The sequence below is a fragment of the Malaya genurostris genome, chromosome 2 (assembly GCF_030247185.1).
Source record: "Malaya genurostris strain Urasoe2022 chromosome 2, Malgen_1.1, whole genome shotgun sequence".
Taxonomy (NCBI): domain Eukaryota; kingdom Metazoa; phylum Arthropoda; class Insecta; order Diptera; family Culicidae; genus Malaya; species Malaya genurostris.
In genome coordinates, this window is record NC_080571.1 from 207,586,780 (window position 1) to 207,611,458 (window position 24,679).

Below are 24,679 nucleotides of genomic sequence, written 5' to 3' on the forward strand. Positions count from 1 at the left end.
TCATGTAAAACGGGAGTAACTATAACAATTGTGCAACTTATCAAAAACTTTCCAAACGGCTGTCATAATTGTACCGGACACAATATACGTCGAAATTGATATAAATCTCTTGTGGAAGAAAACTTGGTGAAATGATTGATGCTTTCCGCAAGGCAAGGCGAATTGATAACCTTGCTGTAAAAAATATATTTCTGCTGAGTCCGCATTGTTTTGGCTGCCTCATGAAATTTTTATATCAGTGTGCGCAGTTTTCTTCAGTTTTAGAAAAACATTGATAAAAAATTCAAAACTTGCAAAAAAGTTGTGCAAGATGTTTGAATTGAACGTAACACTTGCAGACATGAGATTATTATCATAAAAGTTGCAGGAATACAGCGTTATATATGCAATGAAAAAAAAACAATCAGATAATTTGTATTCGGTTTTCATCTCGCGAAAAAAAAGCAGACCTGACATCACTTTTCAAAGATATTGAACGAAAAGTTAATTTCATCATAGTTACTCCCATTATTATATATTACCGCTTGTGCAACTTGTTTTTGCAACCAGCACCCGGACTTGCCAAAATAATACCTACAGTGCGTATCACAAAAGTCGGGCCCTCTAAGATAAATGGCTATAATGTATTGTTGTTTAATTTAACTAGAAGATTAAAACTGATAAAAAACGAAACGTAGAGAATTTCTTTCCGAAATATTGACATGTTAATGATTCCTGTTAATTAGATAATATATGTCATTACGTTGGGTGCACCATTTTCTATTCCACTCACTGTTACAATCGATGCCATATTGGAAAATATTCAAGAAAAAATCATTTCGAGATTTTTCAGGTTTAATTACACATTAGTTTGATCAAAATCGTCTGAGAATTTTGAAGAATGTTTGAATACAAGTATTTTAAACACCATTCCGATGATTCTCATTAACAATAATAGACTTTTATTTTTACAGAAATTTGTGTACAATCATCAAAACACGTTAATTTAAAGGCGCTTGAAAATTTCGGGCGTGCGAATACATGTTTCACCATAAAAATGCAGTTCGTTGTCGATTTTTCATTTACAAAAGCACAAAAGATTAATTCTACAATATGTGCATTATCATTTTTCATGTGCAGATTATTTTACAAGATCCATGTTTGTGTTGAGAGCAGTTGTAATGAAAATCAAATGTGAAACTTATTTATAAGGAATTATGTTTGTTATGTTTTTGTAAACGTCATTCCATTTCTTGTTTACATTACGTAGTAGATTGCACGAGTTTCACAATTGTTTTTGCGCTGATTTTATTACTGCCTTTTCGATGGTATCGACGCATGAGTTTTTGTATCAATTGCACAATCGTTGTGAATAAATGATCGTAATAACGGATGAACTTGAAAGTATGTTGCACAACACAGAAAAATTGCGCTTTTTCCATAACACAACAGTTACTAGAATAGTGATATAAACTAACTTGATAAATTGCACAATCAGTAGAAATACACAGGACAGCAACTTAACATGCTACTTGGGTTGTTATGTTCTTCCAGCATTTATTGCTGTAAGTAGCTTAAATCAATATAATTATGGAATTGCCTTCAACTGGAAAATGCTGCCATCATTTGGTTTACATATGTCATATTCGAACAATTATGTTGCCAAAAACGAACCGTGCTAAAATCGGTACGAGGCAAAATGTCATGAAAAAGGATGCTGTACACAGTCTTTTTGGTACTTAGAAACAATTGTATGTAACAGTATAAAAAATCGAGTTTTCCGTTGCTCCTAAGCATTTCTTTATCATATAGCGCTCAAAACTTCTACTACTGGAATAGAGAGAAAAGCCGTTTACACAAAAATATCGATATCTTCGTTAAAAATGGACGGATTTTAAAAACCTATGGCTTGTTGGATAGCTATTACCGTGCAAAATCTATGTCTGGAAACATATTCTGTTTTCAAGGTCAAATGTGACAGATACTGTCAAAAAATTTTTACATAAAACTTCGTATAACTCAAAAATTAAACATCCGATCTCAAAACCATTCAATAGCGTTCTGGGTGACGGGAAGACCTTTCATTTGCGACTAGTTTGATCAAAATCGGTCCAGCCATCTCTGAGATCTCGACCTCTTAGTTGACAACACACACACACACACACACGGACATTTGCTCAGTTCGTCGAGCTGAATCGATTGGTATATGACACTCGGCCCTCCGGGCCTCGGAAAAATTTTCTAAAGTTTGAGCGAATTCTATACCTATTTTTTATATTATTTGGAAAATCTTTTTGCATTTATCCGAATTGCTTAAATTGGAAGGAGTCTACATAGTACTGATCACCAACTGCTGTCTTATATTCAGAGTTGCCAGATTCGTAGATATATATATATATATATATATATATATATATATATATATATATATATATATATATATATATATATATATATATATATATATATATATATATATATATATATATATATATATATATATATATATATATATATATATATATATATATATATATATATATATATATATATATATATATATATATATCAGTAGTTTCAGAGTTGTGCCGTTACAAATATTTCGCCCCTAACCTTATTAGAGGCACTTGCTACATTCACCCTGCATATAGTCATATCTAAGGTATGCAAAATGTTTCTATGGTCTTAAAAAAGTATCGATTCTCGTCAAATTCTATGAATTTTTTCATGACTTCTCAATGTTAATGACCCTAGCTACGCTCCCTTCCCTAAAAATTACGTTTATGACCATCTCTGAAGAGCAAGAAGTACATGTGCCAAGTTTGATAGCAATCCGTTAAGTAGTTTCGGAGTTATGCCATTACAAACATTACACCCCCCCTTTTTCAAATTAGACAAATTTTTTCATAAGCCCCCCCCCCCTTGTTAAACACACTTACTATGCTCCCTCTCCCATTAAAATACCCTAATGATAATCTCAGAAGAGCAAGAATTATATGTGTTCAGTTTGGTGTCAATCCGTTCAGTAGTTACGGAGTTATGTCGTTTGAAATTAACAACACCAATATTATCTACTACGACCTTGAAATTCTTGCCACTCTCTTGTTTTACCAAAAATGGGAGATGAAAATTTATTTTCAAAAACCCCTTTCTTCTAATCTAAATGTCGATTCTCTTCAAATTGTATAAATTTCGTCATTTACTCCCTCTCCTCATGTTAAGGACACTTGCTATACACTCTCCCCCTGTAAATGTCCTAATGATCATCTCTGAAGGGCAAGAAGTATATGTGCCAAATTTGATAACAATCCGTTCAGTAGTTTCGGAATTATGCCATTACAAATATAACATCCCCTTTTATAGACCCACGTACTACATCCACCCCACACGAATACCCTTATAATCATATCCAAGTTGCGCAAAAAGTATCTATGGTCTTCAAAAAGTATCGATTCTCGTCAAATTGAAAAAAAATCATGACCCCTGTTAAGGACACTTGCTACGCTCCCACCTTTATAGAAATACCCTTACAACTATCACTGAGGGCCAAAAAGCAACTGTGCCAAGTGTGATAGAAATCCGTTCAGTAGTTTCGGAGTTATGCTGTTCCGCCCGAATCTCCCCATCCCTCGTCTGTCCACCTGTCTCCGTAACATCATCATCATTGCCCACGGACGGCCGCTGTAGTCTATGAAAAGAATACGGGCCACCCGCCTGGTATTCGTAGCCTGGGGTTGTTCCCCGCGAACCCACACGGACAGAAAGAGGCGGCCAACATGGATACTTGCCAACGTGTTACATTCAATACTCCGGCCGGTGCCTATCGCCAGCTGAAGGCTGGATCTGCCAAAGTTATTACATTGTCTAAATATACTATCCTAGTTTTAAGTTATTTGTTAATTAAAATTAGAAAAAGCCCTTGGCATCTTAGAGCTTAAGCAGTGTGCCTTAAAATATTATATAATTGAATAAAAAAAAAATAAAAAAAATTCTCATCAAATTCGATAATCTTTTGTTTAGGACACTTGCTACGCTCCCTTCTCTCATAAAAATATACTTATAACCATCTCTGAAGAGCAATAAGTACAGGTGCCAAATTTCATAACAATCCGTTAAGTAGTTTCGGAGTTATGCCGTTAAAAACATTACATTACTTCATTGATTACGGAAGATAGTCATGCATGAAACTCTTCAGTGTTATTCTTTATTGTTAAGATATAGCTACATTTCCTTTGGGGGTGAGTTTTACCCCATCTACCCCTACCTGTGTCAAGTTTGGTGGCAATCCGTTCAGTAGTTCCGAAGCTATGGCGTTACAAACAAACAAACTGACATCCATTTTTATATCTATAGAAGATTCGGTGCCTCGCTTGACACTATCGCTGCAGCAAAATGCAACGCTTCGCGTATTGTCCGCCGCGCATAAAACTTCTCCAATAGCCGGCGCAGTAGGCGTCGTTACGTCAGCAAATGAAAATTTGTTCATTGTTTGTTTTCATTTGAAGAAATCGAGATGCGTTATCGCGTGCAGTCAGTGTTAGTGCCACTAGTGATAGTGATCACTGTTTTCGTGACGTCTACTGCTTCCGTAGGACCGGAAGCTATTCCTAGCGATTCAACGTGGCTGTTCCGGAACGAATCCGACACGGAAATGTCGTATCCAGAGGATCAAGTGCCAGACGAAGTTTTCATTGTGGCTGCTCAATGCCTAGCAATCGATTGGAGGTTAGTATATTTTAATATAATTAATATTTTTGGGTTTGATTCCTCGTAGGCTTCCAAGAAGAGAAACTTCTTCAAGATCCAAGAAGAGAAACTCCTGTTTTTCTCGGAGAGAATGCGTTGATGTGAGAAAATCCGAGAGACTTTTGTGCAGTTTCCTGGGCAATTTCTAAGTGAGCTATCCTGTGATCAAACCTAACCGGGACAAAACCGAATTGGTTGAAGACACCGAAGATAGTGTGTATGAGTATAAGACAAATTGTCATTGAGTGCTGTTTTGTAAATTATTTGATGAAATTTTTAGTTGCAATTAGTTGGAATAAAGTTAAATTATTTGGTCAACACAGGTATGATTGTTTCAATAATTTTTTTTAACCATTAGATGAATTAGATATGTATAAGAAAGCATATGAATGAATAGGACCGATTTATATCAACCATTTTTTCGGTCTGAGAAAACTTGTTATCAGTATTGCCATACGTTACAAATCAAACGAATTTATTATTTTACGGATGTCATTTCAATTCACAAAGTGACTACTTGGATGTGGTAAATGTTATTGTGAACATCACGTAAGAAAATTTTTGTTAAAAACAGAAGTTTTAGCGATGTGATCTCTTTACAGTTTGTGATACTTATAGTGGGTAAAATCCGATAATGTGATATGTGAGTGAAATCAAAGTGGAAGTGACATCGCTAATTAAGGCTACAGATGGCAGCTTTTCGTGGAAAAACATACCTAAATGGTTCAGGAGAAGTGATCTTCGTTCAATTGTTATTCCTGTTTAGTGCGTTCAATGATTTACATCATAGATTTCCAAGACTAAAGTGGCTTTAGATCTTGGAATTTCTTTTCAGGGTTTTTGTTTCTCATGTGTTTTAAATGATTCTGATTGGTTTTGGGTCATCTCTTACTATTAAAATACATTCACTCGTAAAGATTGATTTTTAAAATTGGTATTACAATTTCTAATGTATATTTTTCTGTTGTCTCTTATGATAGCGTGAAGTGTTGGAGCGTAGTTGGTGTGCGAGTGGGTCAGTTAATATATTTGTTTGAACTGGAAGTTGAATTTATATTTGGCTTTGATGTAAGAAAAGTTAGGTTTAGTAATATGGTATGAAAAATCTAACGTTTTTCTTTTGCTACTGAGACAGGAGTTATCAAGCGCAAGTCAAGAAGCTTCAAACACGGTCATTAGCAGAAATTCGAGTCATTTAGCCAAAGCGGATAACGCTAATGCTGTTATGCTATGGACGAAGTCGAAACTGAGCAAATATGTTGAAGTTGCTACTTATCCAGATGAAAATATACCATTTCTAGCAATAGCAGCTGATGAAATGCCTTCAAGTATTCCGTATGAAGGAGAAGGAGTCTTGAAAGATTCAGTGGCGATGCCTGTTCCATCATCGTCGGAGGAACTGTTCGCGAATATGACGACAAATTCGTCCCAACGTTTACCAGACGCAGTTTTTCAACGACCATCAAAAACGATAACCCCAAAGCAATCTACTTTTCACCAAACATATATAACATTACCAGTTTACTTATTCATAATTTATTTTTATTTTTTCTTTTTTAATTATATAGTTGTTATTTTAAATAAGAAACCATTGTTTACATCGCCATGTGATTTAAACCATGCTACTACATCTTCAGGTAAGAATTTATTATAACTAAAAATCATAACACTTAACCATACAATATTTTTTAAATTCATAGGTCCAGATAAACCAGCGGTAGCTTCTGACAACATCGGAGATAATCAACCTACGAAGGCATCAACACTGAAAGATTTAAACCAATGTAGTATCGACAAATTCGAGGATGCACTTGACGATGTTTCGGAAAATTGGATTTTCCCCGTTTCAAACCGAGCTTTGACGACGATTGTGGAAGTTGGAGCTACTTCAGCGCCTCTAACAGAATGTACAGAATCCTGCAATCCAGTCGATTTCAGCTCTGTTCCATATATTCGTGTAAGAAAATCCGATGATTTAATATTAATATTTACTATCTAACCACATTTTCATCACATTGACAGGAGTTATCAAGCAAAGACGAAGAAAGCATCGACGCAACTTCAACAACTCTGATCTCTTCCGCTCCAGACCTTGCGAATTGCCGCTCAACTTCGTTTATGTTTCAAGAATTACACCAGGAATTAGACAAGATTCTACGGGAACTGCCAGTAATTGAAGCAATGAAGTTCGGCATCAACATTTTGGAACGAGGGAACGAAATTATAGAAAAAAATCGAAGGCAACAAGCGTAAATTAGTTACATTATAAAATTTGCTCATTAATTGTAATTTCATTTGTGTAATAGTAAAACATAGTTCTGTACATTACAACTTTAGTTTTTTCTCCAAAAACAGAACCGAACTCCATTTCGGCCTATTTTGCTATTATCGAACCGGTAATTTATAAAACCATATGTTGGTATAACATTTTTAATTACCGACAATTCGAAAATAATGAACCGAATAATGCGAAAAGAACTATTTTTGCAGAGATTTAGCTAAATATTGCTTTGCTGTGCTTTTTCAGCTATCTCTATAGAAAGATACTAGAAAACAAACTTTCGAACGGAGCCTCGTAAGAAAACAAACTTTTTGAACACTTTTCGAATTTGATCGTGTTCAGAGATCAAATGACTATGATTTTACTTTTAGGAGATATGATATATATATATATATATATATATATATATATATATATATATATATATATATATATATATATATATATATATATATATATATATATATATATATATATATATATATATATATATATATATATATAAACCTGTACCTATTTTCCGCTCAATCACTTAGTAGGAGTGTGCATTTATAATCGCTTGTCACCTTCTCTACTTGTGCCAGTCGCTGGATGGATATCGTCAGCGACAGACCCTATGAAGGTTGTATTGATAGTCAGTCCTTTCCTACCAGAAGCCATAACCATAACTAAGTTCAGTTCTTGCAATGACTGAGTGGAATCAAATTTATTTTTTTTACGTGAATCCATCTAAATTCATGCTGAAATCATTATAATGGATTCAGATTCAATGGAACCGATGGATTCTATCAAAAAACCTAGACTAAAAATTTATCCCTCTATATCAACCGGATATATATATATATATATATATATATATATATATATATATATATATATATATATATATATATATATATATATATATATATATATATATATATATATATATATATATATTTATATCCTTAACACTTAGAAATTATTTTTTGGATATTTTCTTGCAAAAATTGATTTGCAATTTGTTTAGGTTTCTGGCAGCCTGAAAACGTCTTGATTTTTGTCCAATTTGGTTACGGTAATAACTAATTAATCAATATCACAGACGGAAATATGTTCGCAAGGTATTTAATAGAAGCATTAGTAACATTGATGTCTTTTAGAATGCTACTCGACCGACTGAAGGTACCAACTTTTCTGAAGGTAGTACGCAGACAGAATTAGTTTTAAAAATGACAGCAGAATGTTGGTTGAAGGAAGCTGAGTTCGATGGATTCGATAACGTTGTTGGAAATACGATGCCGTTAGAAGAATCCTTTCTTGATAAGCGCGAACAATGCACACTTTCAACGGAGAATAGCAATTTAGCTACACATTCGATAAAAAAGCATGCTGTAGTTCCCATCGAAAGTCTATCGAATTTTCAAGATCAACCAATAAACGAAAATAATTATTCGTTTAGTTATTTAAGTGAGCAGTCCTCAAATGACAACTGTAATCGTTTTTCATATTCAAGTATTAATTCTTCAGAAAACTATGTTAATGAGGTTTGTTTTATCACTTGTATGCGTTTGTGTTAATATTGTTTAATATGTTTTAAGTGAATATAAAAGTAGTGCTTTGATTATTATCATAGAACCTATTCTACAATTTGTGATGATTCTTTTCTATTTCCTAAATACGGATTTGTAAAATACCCTTTGTTATGAATGTATTTTCCGGACGCAAATTTTAATATATTTTTAGTATAGCTGATAGCTGAGTGTAGTTGAAAGTTTCATTATTTTTTCAATTGGGTATTATTTGGAAACTCAATCCATTTCATTGATTGCAGGATACGTTTCAACAATTCAATAATAAATTTAAATTCAATAGCAAGTTTCAAGTATGCGATGTTCTGTGCATGGTACTAAATTTTTATATCAAATATAAGTTAACACAGGAAGCACTGATTCAGTTACTAAAAATGATTAATTTGATGACTGCCCAGATAGCTTTGAAGCGTTTATGGCTTCTTTCCTGATCCATATGGTTCTCGTCGGGTATACTTTTGTGTCGAATGTCATTGCGAATAGAGGAGTAGCTGAAGAAAACAGTTCTAAAATATAAAACTGAAATTCAAGATTATGAACAAAAAATTAAAAACGAAAATATATCCGATATAAATCAGGGTGATGTGTTAACTGTTAGATTTAAAGCGAATAATGAAGGAAAATATATAACATTAACGGTAAACACAGATGGAGCAGCAGCATATCGTTGGACATTAAACAAGCCTTGCTACCCTATTTTTTATTGTAATAAATAATCTACCACCTTGTTTACGATTCAACGTACACAATATAATACTAGGTGCAATTTGGTTGAGCAAAGGTTATCCTGATATGTGCATGTTTTTCAAATATTTCTGTAAGGAAATTAAAACTCTGAGAAATGAGTTTTGAATAGGGAAGGAAGAATATAAAGTAGTTGTTATACAGACCTGTCTGGATACAGTAGCCAGATGTAAAGTACAAGGAACCACTCAATTCAATGGAAAATATGGCTGTTCTCTATGCCTTCATAGTGGTAAAGTTATAAATGAAAATCAAATTCGTTATCCTATCCGCGACGTAGAACAAAGGAATCATGAACAAACTCGAGACTTAATGAAAGAGGTTCATGAAACCAATAGTCCTAAAACATTTATCTGCATTTCTAGCTGTACCCGATTTTAGCATAGTGCTGGGTATTTATACTAAAATTAAAAAATTCACCATAACGCAAAACATTTTTTTCCTAGGCAACAAACATCCCGTCATTCAAATTAGTAAAAAATACATATTGAACAGAGTGTGCCTCTCCAGGACTATACCGAATTCGGAAATCAAGTCATGGCATTCAAAAATGTGGAGAGCAAACAGACACAAAGACATAGACTATGATGCACAAAAGCAAAGTCCTGGCATTACATTCCTTTTGTGGAATTTGGCCTTTCTGTTTTAACAGACTTCGCAGCCGATTCTTAGTGTACAGAATCATTGCATAGCTAGTACTATGGATCCTACTGACACTAAGAATCCTTCCAGGTCGGGGCTCGAACATACGACAACTGGCTTGTAAGACCAGCGTCATATGCATTGAACCACCAACCCAGGATAGGATAAGTGTAAATTTTAGACTATGATGCACGGCTACTCTATTTCATACCAGAAAATGTCTGCATTGACGCTGATATACAAGAAAAAGAGTTTAGCTATAATGACCGAATATCTATTGAAAATATCCAATATCGAACAAATCAGTCATGTAAAACACTTGGACGATTCCTATGTATACATAACCAAAGAGTTCTTTCGAATAGAACAGATATTAATAACCAAAACCAAAGCAACAGAACTGAACACAAAAAAACTATTTAAGAATATGTATTCGTACCAAGCAACCGATAGTTTGGTATTAAAAAGGATAAGTGTAAATTTTAGAAAATGTGTCAACGTGATCGTAGATAATAACGGAAATATACTAAATTGTATATCAATCTGTAAATATAACAGTCAAGTAGATTGACATTGAGCATTGACATTAATGGGACGTTGTTATTCAGATGAAAAGTCCTATGATCCCATAGTCTGCTGAAGAAAACTCCTGGTTCCGAAAATACAGGGTTCATCATGAACGGCTTAACCGAGTTTCTCAAATTTTTATCTAAATGACGTAGAAATGATTCAGTTGATCAATATGAGTAATTTTTGGATTTTATACAAGAATAGTCTTGTTTGCGTCATGTGTAATTTTCATTTGTTCTGTGTGATGTCATTTGTTGTGTGTGATAAAAAAGGTTCGAATTAAAACTAATAATAATTTCTCACATCGATATAAATGAGAAAAAGTATCATTACTAGATGGATTTAATCAGATTTATCTTAGGGTTTGAGCGTGTCGAACAAGTTATATGCTACCATATCTAGTTTTAAAACATCATAAGTAGTAGAGCAAAATGAAAAAATACTTTGTTATCAGTTAATCAATTTATTAAGTAAAATCAAATTAAGAATTCAATTTGATGTCGATATCATAATATGTTTTCAATTTGCTTTCATTTTGATGCACGACTTTACTTGGGTAAGAAACTCTGTAAACTAGAAAATATTATCAGATAGTTTTATGGGAGATATACTAATGAAATAGGACATTTTTCATTTATCACGTTTTAGTTCCGGAACCAGAAGTCGAATTCGGATAAAATGTTCTATGTTGTGAAAACCGCACGAAAAAATGCACTTTCGAGGCAATTCGCGGGCAACTATTTTGCACCCGTTTTCTTTTCCGAGCAGCAAGCGTGCAAACCAAACTTTACAAAACCGTTTAATTGATCAACTGTCAGAGCAAAACACTGGCACCGAGCAAGTGGAATCAATGAAAAACGACATTAGTTTGTGAAAATCGGTTCAGCCATGTCTGAGAAAAGGCTATAAACCTTTTGTTTTTAATATTATTATAAATTCTTCTTGAACGCACGTGACGATTATATATTAGTAACTGAAGGTTCTAACTTTCTAAAATTAGTTTTGCATTTTTAATGTCATTATGATCGGTCGTGTCTCGTACACAATCCTGTATTTTTTTCACACCGAAGAATGGAAACGCGTGTAGTATTCACTAAACGCTAAACTTTGACTCGGACTATTATTAGACTCCGATAGCAATAATACAAAATTTCATCATCGTCATGAATCCGAATAACAAATTTACAGCAGAAGGGTAATTTGGCAAATGTTCTATAGAACTGTTCGTATTGGGTGCAAATTCTGTGAAATAGAAAACTTTGAAGTCTGGTTTGTTATTTTTTGTCTGGGTGTTTCCTAGGTATTCCACTTCCCCGAGACTATCGTAGTCAGCTAGGAATGTTATTTTGAATAAGCATGAAGTGGGACCGTTCGCAACCAGCAGCGTAATACACCCAGATATACATACTTACATACATAGGGCACATGTGTACGCTGGGTGGGCTACAAGGGCAAAGTCTTGAGTTCGCGAGAAAATAAAAACTACGACCCATAACAGCCCGTCTACGGTGATGTTGTTTATTCGGATACTATGAGGAATCTGTCTGGAGCCAGTCAGATGATGACTAGCCAGTCCTGGGGCAAGCTTCTCGGTCTGACGGAGCCAGTCAGCCAGCCAGCCAGCCAACCAATCAGTTCGTTGTAGCGTTGGTTCCCGTACAATCGACCTTGTGGCGAATGGCTGCCAAAAAGAAAAACCTCATCTCATAGAGTACTTTATGGATACTATAGAACACACATACATACATCACACACCAGTAAAACGGGATGGGGGCACGTCTCAGTGTGAGACAATACTGTGGCTGTGAAATCCTCTGCCAAAGGCTGTTTGCACGGGAATCGCAAAAATGATTACCATTTTAGCAATAAATCAAAACTGTCAAAACAAAATACAAGTTCATCACAACGTGGCTTCGACTCGATCGATGAGTGATTGCGTGTTGTTTTTCTCTGACAAAAGGCGCCAGGATGGAAAAAAGATTCTTACGGGCAAGTGAATATGAAATATGAAACGATTTGTGTTATCTCACTAGAATGTTAGGTTGTTGATGTACTATGAAACGATGTAATATGAGTTCTGTTAGAATGCATTCCCCGTCTGGGGCTTCGATATCAACAGATGTTTGTCATCGCAGTTGACATACCCATTGCTGACAGTTTGGATTTCGTGTTTGGTTTTAGTCTGTCTTCTAAAATCGAAACGCGCCTGAAAATATTGATTTATTGTATCGAATGATAATCAATGAAAAATAAATAGACTTACGAATTAACCCAGGAATCATTCCTCTAGTGTTTACTATTCGTATTTTGACTGAAAATAAAATTTATTGTTTGGTTAATTTTGAACTTCTTTCTCATCACACATTCGTATAACTTAGACAAAAGGTATAAATTTTTGACGTTCAGCGGCCCTCTCGTGAGACAAAATTTCTGTTAATACAATGAGTTTTAACAATACTTACAATCGTGTAGTTCCCACTCAATGGATTGATGAAAATTTTGTCAAATAATTCAACATTCCAACCAATCCAACAATACTTTTTTCCAGAGAGGAAACAGTTTAGTATATGCAATAAACTATTCTCTCAATAATTAAGTGTTCCGTTACTATATTAAAAGCTGGGTCAGAATTCGTAAAGTCATCCAGAAAAAGAAAATTATCATTTTTATTTATTCTTCAAGTGTTTTCATTCTCTTCCGTAACATCGCCATCACCGCCTACGGAAGACCGCTCCAGTCGGTGACCAGCATGCGGGCCACCCGCCGGGCCTTCGTCGCATGGGAGTGTTTCCCGCGGACCCACGCGAACCGAAGGAAGCGGCCATAGAAATTTAACAACGCCATCTGGAAGACTCAGGCAATATTCAATTCGCCGACCACTGCCGATCGCCATTTTTGAAAATCCGAGACGACATAATCTAATGATACTATTCTAGTTTTAAGTTAGTCGTTAATTGAGATTAGAAAATACCCTTGGCATCTTAGAGCTAAAGCAAGTCCAAATACATATTTAGAGCGATTATCGAACAAAGGCGAAGGAAAGCGAATGATAATCATTGGCGTTCGTTGCATTTTTGATATTCTAGCAACATTGTTTCTAAACTCAAAATAGACTGAATGCAGCATCTTTTTCCATCACATTTTGCCCCGTTTCGATTTTATCACGGTTCGTTCTTGGCAACATAATCGTTCGTATATAACATATATATTAGAAAGATTGCAGTATTTTCACATTCAAAATAATTTAATATTTGTATTGATTTAAACTGCTTGTAACAATAATTCTTCAGTTCGTCGAGATCAGTAAATGTGTGTGACAAACAATGTCACTCTTTTTTCTCGTAGATGGTTGAGCCGTTTTTCTCCGTCTGTGATTCAAATGAAAGGGCTTAGTATTGCATAAAAACTTCTTGTTTTTCAATGATTTGATTTACTCTTGATAAGACATAGATCCGTCTTGAACTGGATTTAAATTTGATCAGTATCTAACGGGGAAAACAGGTTGAGAAAATGACATGCGAATGCAACTATGACATAGATTGAAATCTATTTTAATCCACCTAGTGCTGTAATGATGCCTTTTTCATATCAATCATACTATCATATATAATACTGTGGTATTCTTCAAAATAATTATCGTCGATTCTTGAAGGAATAACTGGAATCGCTTTGTTTAGCTATCTACTGATAATGACTATCGAATGGAGTTGTTTAGAGGCCAGTTTAGATAATTTTTCAAGTGTTTGTTTCGCTCATTTAAGTGATGGTATAAAAATTTTAACACACTTTACCCTATAATTCCGAAACCGGAAGTCGGATCCAGATGAAATACATGTGTTGTGTATAGAATCATAAAATCTCTTATTCAAATCTAAGTTTGTAAAAATCGGTCTCGCCATCTTTGAGCAAAATTAGTACACATATTTTCATTTTTTTGCACATTTTACCCTATAACTCCGAAACTGGAAGTCCTGTCCAAACAAAATTCAAAAAATTTATATGGGATCACAAGACATTTCATTTGGATCTAAGCTTGTGAAAATTGGTTCAGCCATTTCCAAAAAAGGTAGTACAAAAAAAACATTACATACACTCATACACTCACAGACATTTTGCTATTCGACGAACTGAGTCGAATAGTATATGACACTCGGCCCTACGGGCCTCAGTTCCAAAGTCGGTTTTCATAATGATTGCATAACTTTTTTATATGACGCGATTTTTTATATCTATACGCGACCCATTGTTTTTCATTCAATTAATTAAAATTGAGCAAACCGCATTCTACAAGGAATGCCGGATTATCAAATTACTCGATAGTCGACTATACTGCCATCGATAGTCTGAATTATTAATCGTATACTCGATTGATTGTTCGATTATTATTATTGGATTTTTCGAATTATTCGATGTTTAATAATCGTTTATCAGTTTCTAACAAATCGATCAAATTTCATCGATCGACACTTCGACACACCTACATTCAACTTGAAATTATTGACGTGCTACCTCAGACTAAAAGACAGGACGCTCATAATCATTTTAACGGTCATTTTAAACATTCCTTTAGTAGGGACAGTACTCGAATATGTCATGATGGCGCCACGTTACCCTAAAAAAATCCAGTCTGTCATCTAGACTGTGTTTATTTTTTTTATTTACCAATAGAGTTGCCATTCATACAGAATTACCTGTAATGTAAAGATTTGTATACGTCCTTGCGATTTGATGCAGGATACAGACTTAAGTCGTCGCTTAATACATGTTGCCAAAACTAAATACAGAATTGTTTCTACTTCTCATCCTACAACACAATACAAATTCGAAACCATATTTCGTTACGATATTTTCTTGCAGCAACTTAATTTCGGGTGATAATTACCAATACATTCAAAAATAGCCTAGATGACTACAAGTTCATTTTACATCGGGTCCGATAGTGAACTTTTTAAACAATCCGGGCGAATATTACATAGTGCTATGTCTGTTAGTCTGATGGCGCTAGTTTTATTGCAGTAGCTGAGTAGTGTTTGGCCATGTTTAAATGTAACTAATCGAAATTTTTGCGCGATATGTGACAATGGATAAAACATGGATTCATCACTTCAAACGAGTGTCATCTGAGTGGATAGTAACTGGTGAACCTCGCCCAAAGCGTCCGAAAGCACAACAATCGGCTGGAAAGGTTATGGCCATGGTATTTTGGGATGTGCGTGGTGTAATATTCATCGACTATCTCGAGAAAGGAAATACCATCAACAGTGAATATTATATAGCGTTATTGAAGCGTTTGAAGTCTGAAATAGCATAGAAACGATCGCATATGGCAAAGAAAAAATCGTCGATGTTTCATCAAGACAACGCACTGTGTCACAAGTCAATTAAAACAATGGCAAAACTACATAAATTGAAATTCGAATTGCTCCCACATACACCGTATTCGTCAGATTTGGCTCCCAGCGACTACTGGCTGTTCGCAGACCTGAAAAACATGGTCGGCGGTAAGAAATTTCACCCGAATGAACAGATTATCGCTGAAATTGAGGACTATTTTGAGTGGTATTGAAATGTTAGAGCTGCACTGGAAGGATGAGTTCTTGATGAGTTAATTTTGAACCAAAAAATCGTGTTCTTTTTGTTAGGCCCCGAGCTTTTTAGCCCATGTGTGACATGGCTCCACTAGCGTAATCAGGTTTTTGAATGAAAGCTAGGTGGAAAACATTCTGGTATTTTTTCTGTTCACAGTAATAGCAGGAATAACTAAAATTTCACAACAATAGGTGAATAAATGAAAGTTTTCTATTGTTCAATAAATCCTTTTTTTGCGAGCATGGCGCCCTCAGGCGAGTCCGCCTCGAATTTCGTACATAGAAGTAGGGGAGAGATATATCAAATTCGTGTGCACCAGAATAATATAGCAGCACTGCGTATCCATACAATTGACATGATATGTTGAATGTGATGCCGTGCGATGGCGCTGCTGAACTGAAGATTGATTTCGCTCCAAGCTGACAGGGTCTGATTGAAACAAAACAGTTTTTGCTTACTTAAAATATTTTGGAAAAAAAATTGTTTTCTTCGACATAATGTAAATAAACACTTCACGTTAAGAGTAGGGGAAAGTGTTTGGTTGCCGGCACCCCACCGTAACTTCGGACAGAAAGCAGATAGCGTCATTCAGACAAATACCATGTGTGTAATAGCTGCACGCTGTTTTTGTGCCGAATACCGAAGAAAACAGACGCTTGTGCTTTTTGCTGCGTTTAAAATAAATTTTAATTGCGTGAAATGCAATACAAAACTTTTGTCTGACTTCTTCTATAGTATCATGAATTGAAGAGCGTCAATTGGAAAGGTGAGTGGATTGAATATTTATGAGGTGAAATCGATCTATTTAATACCGGATACTATCAAAATTTTCGCAACCAAAGATTTGTTTTGTTATTTTCAAAATGTCTACTAATTTCGGTTACCGGCCCCCATTTTTTCGACGAACCGTGAAAGTGATATGCCGGCTGCTGTCGAGACAAAGAAGCCCAAGGTTTTGGCCAAACATTTAGCTGCTCATACAGCAGATGCTCCGGCTAAGAAAATAACGTGGAAGATCGGCCAAATCAACACCAAAAGGCGCCACCATCCAAATCATCGATCAAGAGAGCCAAGGCGAAGTCACCATTAGACAATGAAGACTTTTGTCCAAAACGCCTCCGAAAAGAATGACGCCCTTATTCTGAATAACGTCGTATCGATTTTAGGATCGTATTTCATTTGTATTCCTAATAATGCTAGCAAAATCAAAGGTACCTAGGATTCGAAAAATCAATACGTCGTTATTCAGAGTAAGGGCGTAAATTCCGTTTTTTCTTTGAATAATTGCAGTCTTTATTTATATTTTTCCATTTTAGCGAAATTTCTTGGGGTGCCGGCAACCGAACACCTTTTTTGAAATGGCCAAAATTTATCGCTTTACCAAATTGATAATTTTTTTTAATCAAATGAATTATCTTTTGATTTATTAATCAGTTGTTAGCTAGGTATTCTAGCCGTTCATTGATGTATAGATGTCCGCATAATGTGCACGAAGTCAGAAAAAAGCTTGAAATAAAAGGGTGCGTATAACCGAACACTCTCCCCTACTATTGCGATGATGTCAAAGCTAATTTATCGCAATTATTGTATTAGTGAAATTTCGCTTTTTGTACAATAGCTTCAACGATACGTGTTCGGATCACGATAAATAAACCAATTTTTTGAAGCAGTTTTCTTGTAGCGCAGCTCAAACTGTAAATTGTGTATTTATTAGTAACGATTATTTTAGAAAAAGGTGTGAAATCTTACAGAAAATAGTCTTCTATCTAGCACGTGATCCTTAACTCGTAGACCGTACTGTTATTTATCAAACCATAGCTTTTAGGATTAAATTTTAGTTTTTTAGATTCATTTCATACTTTATAACTTACTTCTTGAAACTCGAGATAATTCAACGAATAGATGTAGGTATTCGTTCTTATAATTCTTTTAACACTTCTCCGCAATCAAATTACCAAATGAAACTTTTCGCACCTCGCTCGACGCTGAACTAAACTTTTTATTCTGACACTTTCTATCTGCAAGTTGTCATTCTGACGTTCAATCAATATGGCTTTCCTACATGTCAATTTCTACTGTTCAGTGGTGCCAACATCCCCCGACCCGTACTTCTTGGTCATGTCCGTGGACTGGACAGATTTACGTCTAATTTCTAGCGCCGCCAACTTAGATAACGACCGCCTAAATCTTCCCTTATTCGTTTTAACCATAACTTGTCGGACGGAACATGTTCGTCATGCCATTTTGTCCGATGATTAATAGTTGGGAGATACTCCTTCAGCCACCTTGACCAAAGTTGGTCTGCTAAGTGCTGGGATCTCTTATAATCATCTCAAAAAATGATTTGGAGTGATCGAAGCCGATTCAGCTGACTCTTGGAGGATGTATGTTGGAGGACGTGAATTGATTATATCCTCAGCCTCTAACAGGGTCGTAAGCAAGACTTCGTCCGTCAATCGTCTACCGTCATCAAAAACCTTCAACGCCTCCTTAACCGACCTAACGAGTCTTTCCCAACAGCCTCCCATATGAGGGGCGACTGGTGGATTAAAATTCCAACGTGTTCTCGCGTCGGTGAAGACTTCAGCGCAGTCGTATTGAATTTGCTGGACGTGGCGGATTTCTTTACTTGCTCCGATTAGATTAGATCCATTGTCCGAGAAAATTTCGCTAGGAAATCCTCTACGGTAGATAAATCGGCGAATCGCCATTATACAAGACTGTGTTGTTAAACTATGTGAAACTTCTAGATGAACCGCTCTAGTCGTTAAGCACGTAAACAGTGCAATCCACCGTTTCTCTGTTCTTCTTCCAGCGGTGACGTAAATGGGTCCCAGATAGTCCAACCCAACGAAACTGAATGGTCGCCGAAACGGCGTTAGACATTGTATTGGAAGCGGAGCCATTTTTGGAATCACGGGTTTACATGTGTGGACTTTACACCACAAAAAAATCTTCATTACCATTTTGACAGCAGCTCGAAGACGCGGTATATAAAAACGTTGCCGAATTTCATTTACGACAGTTTCTCGGTTACCGTGTCCGAATTTACGATGATAGTGATCAATCAGTTTTTCTGTTAAAGGATGTCGGTCGGGAAGTATTACTGGAAATCGCATTTCAAAGGGTAAAATTCAACTTTGGCAGTTCTTCCATCCATTCTAATTATATCAGAATCGATAAGAATTGGCGTAAGTTTTGCCAATGGACTGTTTCGCTCCATCTTGACGTGTTTCGCAACCGGAAATCTCGATTTTTAATCAATATTTTCAGTTCATCTGGGAAGGCGTCACGTTGAGCCATGCAAAGTAAAACTTCTTCAGCTTTTCTATACTCCTCGTGATTTAAACCCGTTCTAATGGCTGGAACTTCTTGAAGGATAGCTTTTCTTACCGTTGCTGTCTATTGCAAAGTAGCAATTGGACGCTTTAGCACTTTAGCTTTGCAGTTGGTCACGAAACGAATAACGCAAGCAATTGTTCTTACTAAAATATTCCAACGAGAGATTCTTGATGGATCTATAAAGAGTTGTTGAAACTCAATATCGTGATAAAGAAAATATGGTCGAAGCTCATCAACTACCTCTGCTGGCGGTAATTGCATCGGGAACCAATCACTGTCGGGTTGTATTTGAGGCCCTCTTCCCCATTTGATGAGAACGTCAGCTATATTATATTTGGTTGGCAGCCAACGCCAGTCCGTGATATTCATGTTAGTGAAAATCTCACCTATTCTGAACGCCACAAATTGTTTATACTTTCGTTGATCAGACTGTATCCACGAAAGTACCGTCGAGGAATCAGACCATAGAAAACATTTCTTTATATCCAGCGAATGACTCTCTTTTATTGTGTTCAACAATCGCGAACCAAGGACGGCCGTCTGGAGTTCTAATCGGGGAACGGTGAGTTGTTTCAAAGGAGCTACCTTGATCTTAGCCATGACCAACGCACAACGTGGTCCCTTTTGAGTTTGAGTTCTGAAGAACGCAACGCAACCATATGCAGACTCACTTGCATCCACAAATATGTGCAACTAGAGAGAGTTTAAGTATGCAGGAAGAGCATCTTTGAAGTAAAACCGAGGTATCCTGATTGTCTCGACTAATGGAAACAAGCTGGTCCATTGTACCCACTTTCCGTAGGAATTGTCGTCGATTGTTTCATCCCAAGCACATCCCAACCGCCACAAATATTGAATGCTCATTTTTCCAAACACAGTAAAAGAAGCTAACAATCCCAACGGATCAAACATACTCATGACAATGCTTAGCACCGCTCTTTTCGTCGGACAATTTTCACCGTATACAAACGGTCGTAGCTCCTCGCGCAATTCGGTGGAAAACATAAATATGTCGTCCCTTGGGTCCCAAATAATACCGAGGACTCTTTCGTGTTCTGTTTGTTTGTCACGGTTGAAATGTATCTGCTCAGCATTTGTACAGTTACCTAGTTGTCTTAGAAATTCCGGTTCATTGGAAAGCCAATTTCGAATGACGAATCCTGCTTTGGCGTGCACGTACTTGACCTGTTTTGCCCTCGTTACCGCTTCATCGATTTCTGTGCTGTCGAAATAGTCATCGACATAATGTTTATTAATTATGGCGTCTGCCGCATCTGGGTATCGTTCAGCGTAATAAGCAGCATTCAAATTCTTTATGAACTGTGCAGAGCTTGGCGAGCAAGTAGATCCGAAAGTGACTACCTGCATAACGTATACATTCGGTCGTGCTTGAGGATTCGTTCGAAAAAGGAAGCGTTGAGCGTTCTGATCTATGCATCGTATTTGGAGTTGGTGGTATATTTCTTTTATGTCCCCACCAAATCCAACTTGTCGCTCACGAAAACGATTTATAACCGTTGGTAGACATGTGAGAAAATCGGGCCCTTTTAACACCATCGAGTTCAAAGAGACGCCTTCCACTGAAGCGGATGCGTCCCAAACCAGCCTAATTTTTCCTGGTTTCTTCGGATTTACTATAACGTTTATAGGTAAATACCATACTCTGGAGGCATTTGTTTTTTCGAGCTCATCATTCGTGAGTTTCCGTGCGTATCCTTTCTCTTGATAATCAATTATTTGCTTCCTTACATTTGCCTCAAGTACAGGATCTTTTGACAATTTCCGTTCAAGAAATTTTAATCTTTTCATCGCCATAGGGAAACTGTCCGGAAAAACAACATCATCTTGCTTCCACAGCAACCCAGTAACGAATCGATCACCTGCCCGTCTAGTGGTTTTTTCGACTAGTTCTCTTGCCCTACGCTCTTTTTCAGATATTGTTAGAATAGTTACCGCAATACCTATGTCTTCTACAGCATAATGACTTTTAAGGAGATCATGCAACTCTTGATTAGATACTTTATTACAAGCGTGGTGAGCACTGAAAATTTCTTGTGGTTCTTCTTTGTCCTGTGGGCTGTAAACTGTCCACCCTAACTTTGTTCTGACAGCGATTGGTTCGCCGGGCTTTCCTACTCTAGAATCGATGGGAGCGTATACGTGCAGATGCTTCAATCCTGTCAAAATTTTGGGCACACCATACTGGTAGTCTGTAACGGGTAGTCCTTGAAAATGCTTATATTTAGCAGCAACATCTGCGAAGCGCAAAGTCTGATGGGGAAGCTGAAGTTTTTCTACTGTATGTACGTTTTGTAACTCAAAATATTGCGTGGAAGTCTTTCCAGATATTGATAAATGTAGACACTGAGAATCCTTTTCCAATCTGGATACTCTAATAGTCTCCAGTTCTAGATATTTAGAAATTTTTTTCTTGTTTTGATCAGAGATTTTAACCTTAGACCCTTATTACCGGCGTCACTACATGGTGCAAACCAAGTGAAGTGACTGTGACCCTTATTATGGGTATCACTTCACGGTGGAAATCAAGTGAAGTGAATGTAGGTCCTTATTACGGAAGTCGCTTCTGAGACAAAAGTAATTACTTGAATGAAATTGATGTGATTATGAACATCACGCCACCAACATTTTGTTGAAAAAATTAGTTGTTTCCACCACAGTGATCACTTCACTATGCGTGATACCGGTAATAGGTAAAATCAAGTGAAGTAACATGTAAGTGAAGTGAAGGTGAAAGTGGAGTGAGAACGGTAATAAGGGCCTTAAGGTCATTCGCTTCTTCGGACCAGATAAACTTCAGAATAAGGGTGACTATGTGCGGCGTTGGGAATTGAACCCAGCTTTGTAGATAGAAATAAAACAAATGAACGGTTATGTTATTCATAATTTATGAAAATAAATCTTAAAATGGGTTTCAATTACTACAACAATCTGGTTCTACTAGGCCACAATTCACAAGTACTGGATACTTGCGTTCCTCTACCTAATGACCACTCTGTGATTAAAAACGAGACACTCCCCCTGCAACCTATCACTAGATTAACTCACCATTTTTTTTCCTTCGTAAATCGATAGGACACCGCAGAGCCATCCGGAAGTGTGGCAAAAACGACCTCGGGATGAAAATCCGTTGGCATTTTCGTCAATTTTTGTTCCAAAGTGTCATCCAAGATGATGTCGTAGGTTTTGGCTCCATCATCGAATTCGTTTACTCGAGCTAGAGCCCATCTGCTCCGGATCTGCTTGGGTCGCCGGGAGGGTGCTTTCGGTGGACTGCGGTAATGGCTGTTGGCACATGAGGACGATATTCGTTTCCTGGGTGGTGGAGGTGGTGGTGAATCAGGCACAGTGTTTTCCGGTACGGACTGGCTGGTTTTTATGTTGGCGATGGTACTGTTGGCAAGGTCTTTTTTCAACTTATCCAGAACTGTGAACGAAAATGTAACCGGTTAACTAAATACTGTGCGAAAAATTATGTCAAAACTAGAAAACATACTTTTACTACCGGAAAAGGATTTAGTCTTGCTGCCACTATCTGTTGAGTTTGATGGTTTGTACGAACGGAATGGTTTGAATGGTTCCTTGTGTATCGGAGTTGAGGTTTGTGTGCTGCAATTGAAATGAAATCAAATAACTTTGGCATCATCTACGCATTGTTACTTGATATACGGGCATAATCATAATATTTTGAGGTCCATCATGAAATACTAAATGATTCGTGTTACATTTCTGAATACTATTTCTTTATTGTATTATTGTATTAGTGCCTTGTCATATTGAAAAAATTAGAAACACTAAATGATTTGAGGAATCATGACTGTTTTAGGTATATATTGAATGCTGATATATATTGAATGCTGACCGCACTAAATACCAGCGATTATTATTCTTGGATCCAGATGGAGATGAAATAGATTGGAGTTAAAAGCGCAAGTTTCAACCGATCAAAACAATCGCTTACCAATGTTATCACTCACCGCTTCTTTGTAGAAATTTTCTCCTCCTTAGAGGATCTTCTAGAGGAATTTTTCGAATCGACTATTTTATCCTTAGAACCTTCGGGAATCTGATACTCTCCGGAGAAGCAACACGGATCGGCTGGAACGCTTGCTGGTTGAGAAATGTTGGATGATCTTTTGGAATCTTGAATCGAGCTGCGTGCACTTTCCGTCTTGGGAGATTCCGAAATACTGAGCGGCGCTTTTCTCGAATCATTCGTAGAATATTTTTCTGAACTCGGGTCACTTTCCCTCCTGGGAGACTCCGTAAAACTGATAGATGTTTTTCGTGATTCATTCGGAGAACTTTTTCCGTAACTCGGATCACTTTCTCTCCTGCGAGACTCCGTAAAACTGATAGATGTTTTTCGCGGATCGTTCGGAGAACTTGTTTCCGATGACGCTACCGAACCATCGATAGTTTTCGGTATGTCAAGTGTGCCTTGCGATGCTGAAGAACATCCGTTCTTGGAACCACCAGCACTCACATCGTGACAAGATTTGTACAAATTTAAATCGCTGATGGACTTTTTGGACCCGATCCTTTCGGCTGCAGCCAGTCTAAATTCCTCTTCCGAAAAACGATTGTATTTGGTTTCAAAAAACTCCAACAAACAATCGATTCCGTAAAATACACTTTCGTCCAGCGTAGGTCCAAAGAAACGGAGTCTCAAATCGGTAAGGCTTATTTCGTCCTGTTTTAATGGGAATCGAAAATTTCGCTGTATACAATGTTAGGCGTTTTTATGTCAATGAAAATTACCATGTGAATTTAATAAGTTGCAAACCAAAATTTAGAACAAAATATCAAATGGAATCTGCAGTACGCAGATAATTTGAAAAAACAATTTTGAAAACTCGATTGCTTAGATCTAACATGAGCAATAATCAAAAAACAAATCACACACAAACCACCAAGCCAAGCTCGAAAGAAAAACATGCATTGTTATCCTGGATTTTTTGGCAGCCAGTCAGGAAAGCGATTGAGGAGCTAGTTGTATTCAAAGCGCTGATTAAACTCGCTTGATCCAAGGATCAGTAGAATGCACGTCGTAAATATCGTTGAGAAATGTTTTCTGTTGATTGTGCGCCAAACTCAGTAAGTTTTAATTACACATACTATCCGGACCATACTCGGGATAAAAGCTTCCTGAAAGAAATCTGCGGACATTTGACCTTGCAGTGGGGTTCAGAGAGAA

The 24,679-nt window shown here is 36.6% G+C and overlaps 1 protein-coding gene across 1 annotated transcript; it reads right to left on the minus strand.

Annotated features, from left to right (window-relative positions):
* Positions 1-12,625: 12,625 nt before the first annotated feature.
* On the minus strand, positions 12,626-24,350 carry LOC131432288 (serine/arginine repetitive matrix protein 1-like). The gene is made up of 6 exons (XM_058598479.1): positions 24,244-24,350; positions 23,460-24,175; positions 22,979-23,091; positions 22,531-22,909; positions 12,797-12,844; positions 12,626-12,739 (listed from the first exon to the last, which is right to left on the minus strand). Exons 1-5 carry the CDS (start codon positions 24,244-24,246, stop codon positions 12,820-12,822), a joined length of 1,236 nt encoding a protein of 411 aa, XP_058454462.1. The 5' UTR covers positions 24,247-24,350; the 3' UTR covers positions 12,626-12,739; positions 12,797-12,819.
* Between the last annotated feature and the right edge of the window lie 329 nt (positions 24,351-24,679).

Excerpts from the sequence above, each read along its gene's own strand:
- LOC131432288 (XM_058598479.1), bottom strand. Across the intron at positions 22,910-22,978 it reads ATCCTTTTCCGGTAGTAAAA|TTCTGGATAAGTTGAAAAAA; the intron begins GTATGTTTTCTA and ends TTTCGTTCACAG. Across the intron at positions 12,845-22,530 it reads TTTACGAAGGAAAAAAAATG|TCAAAATACGAATAGTAAAC; the intron begins GTGAGTTAATCT and ends TTTTATTTTCAG.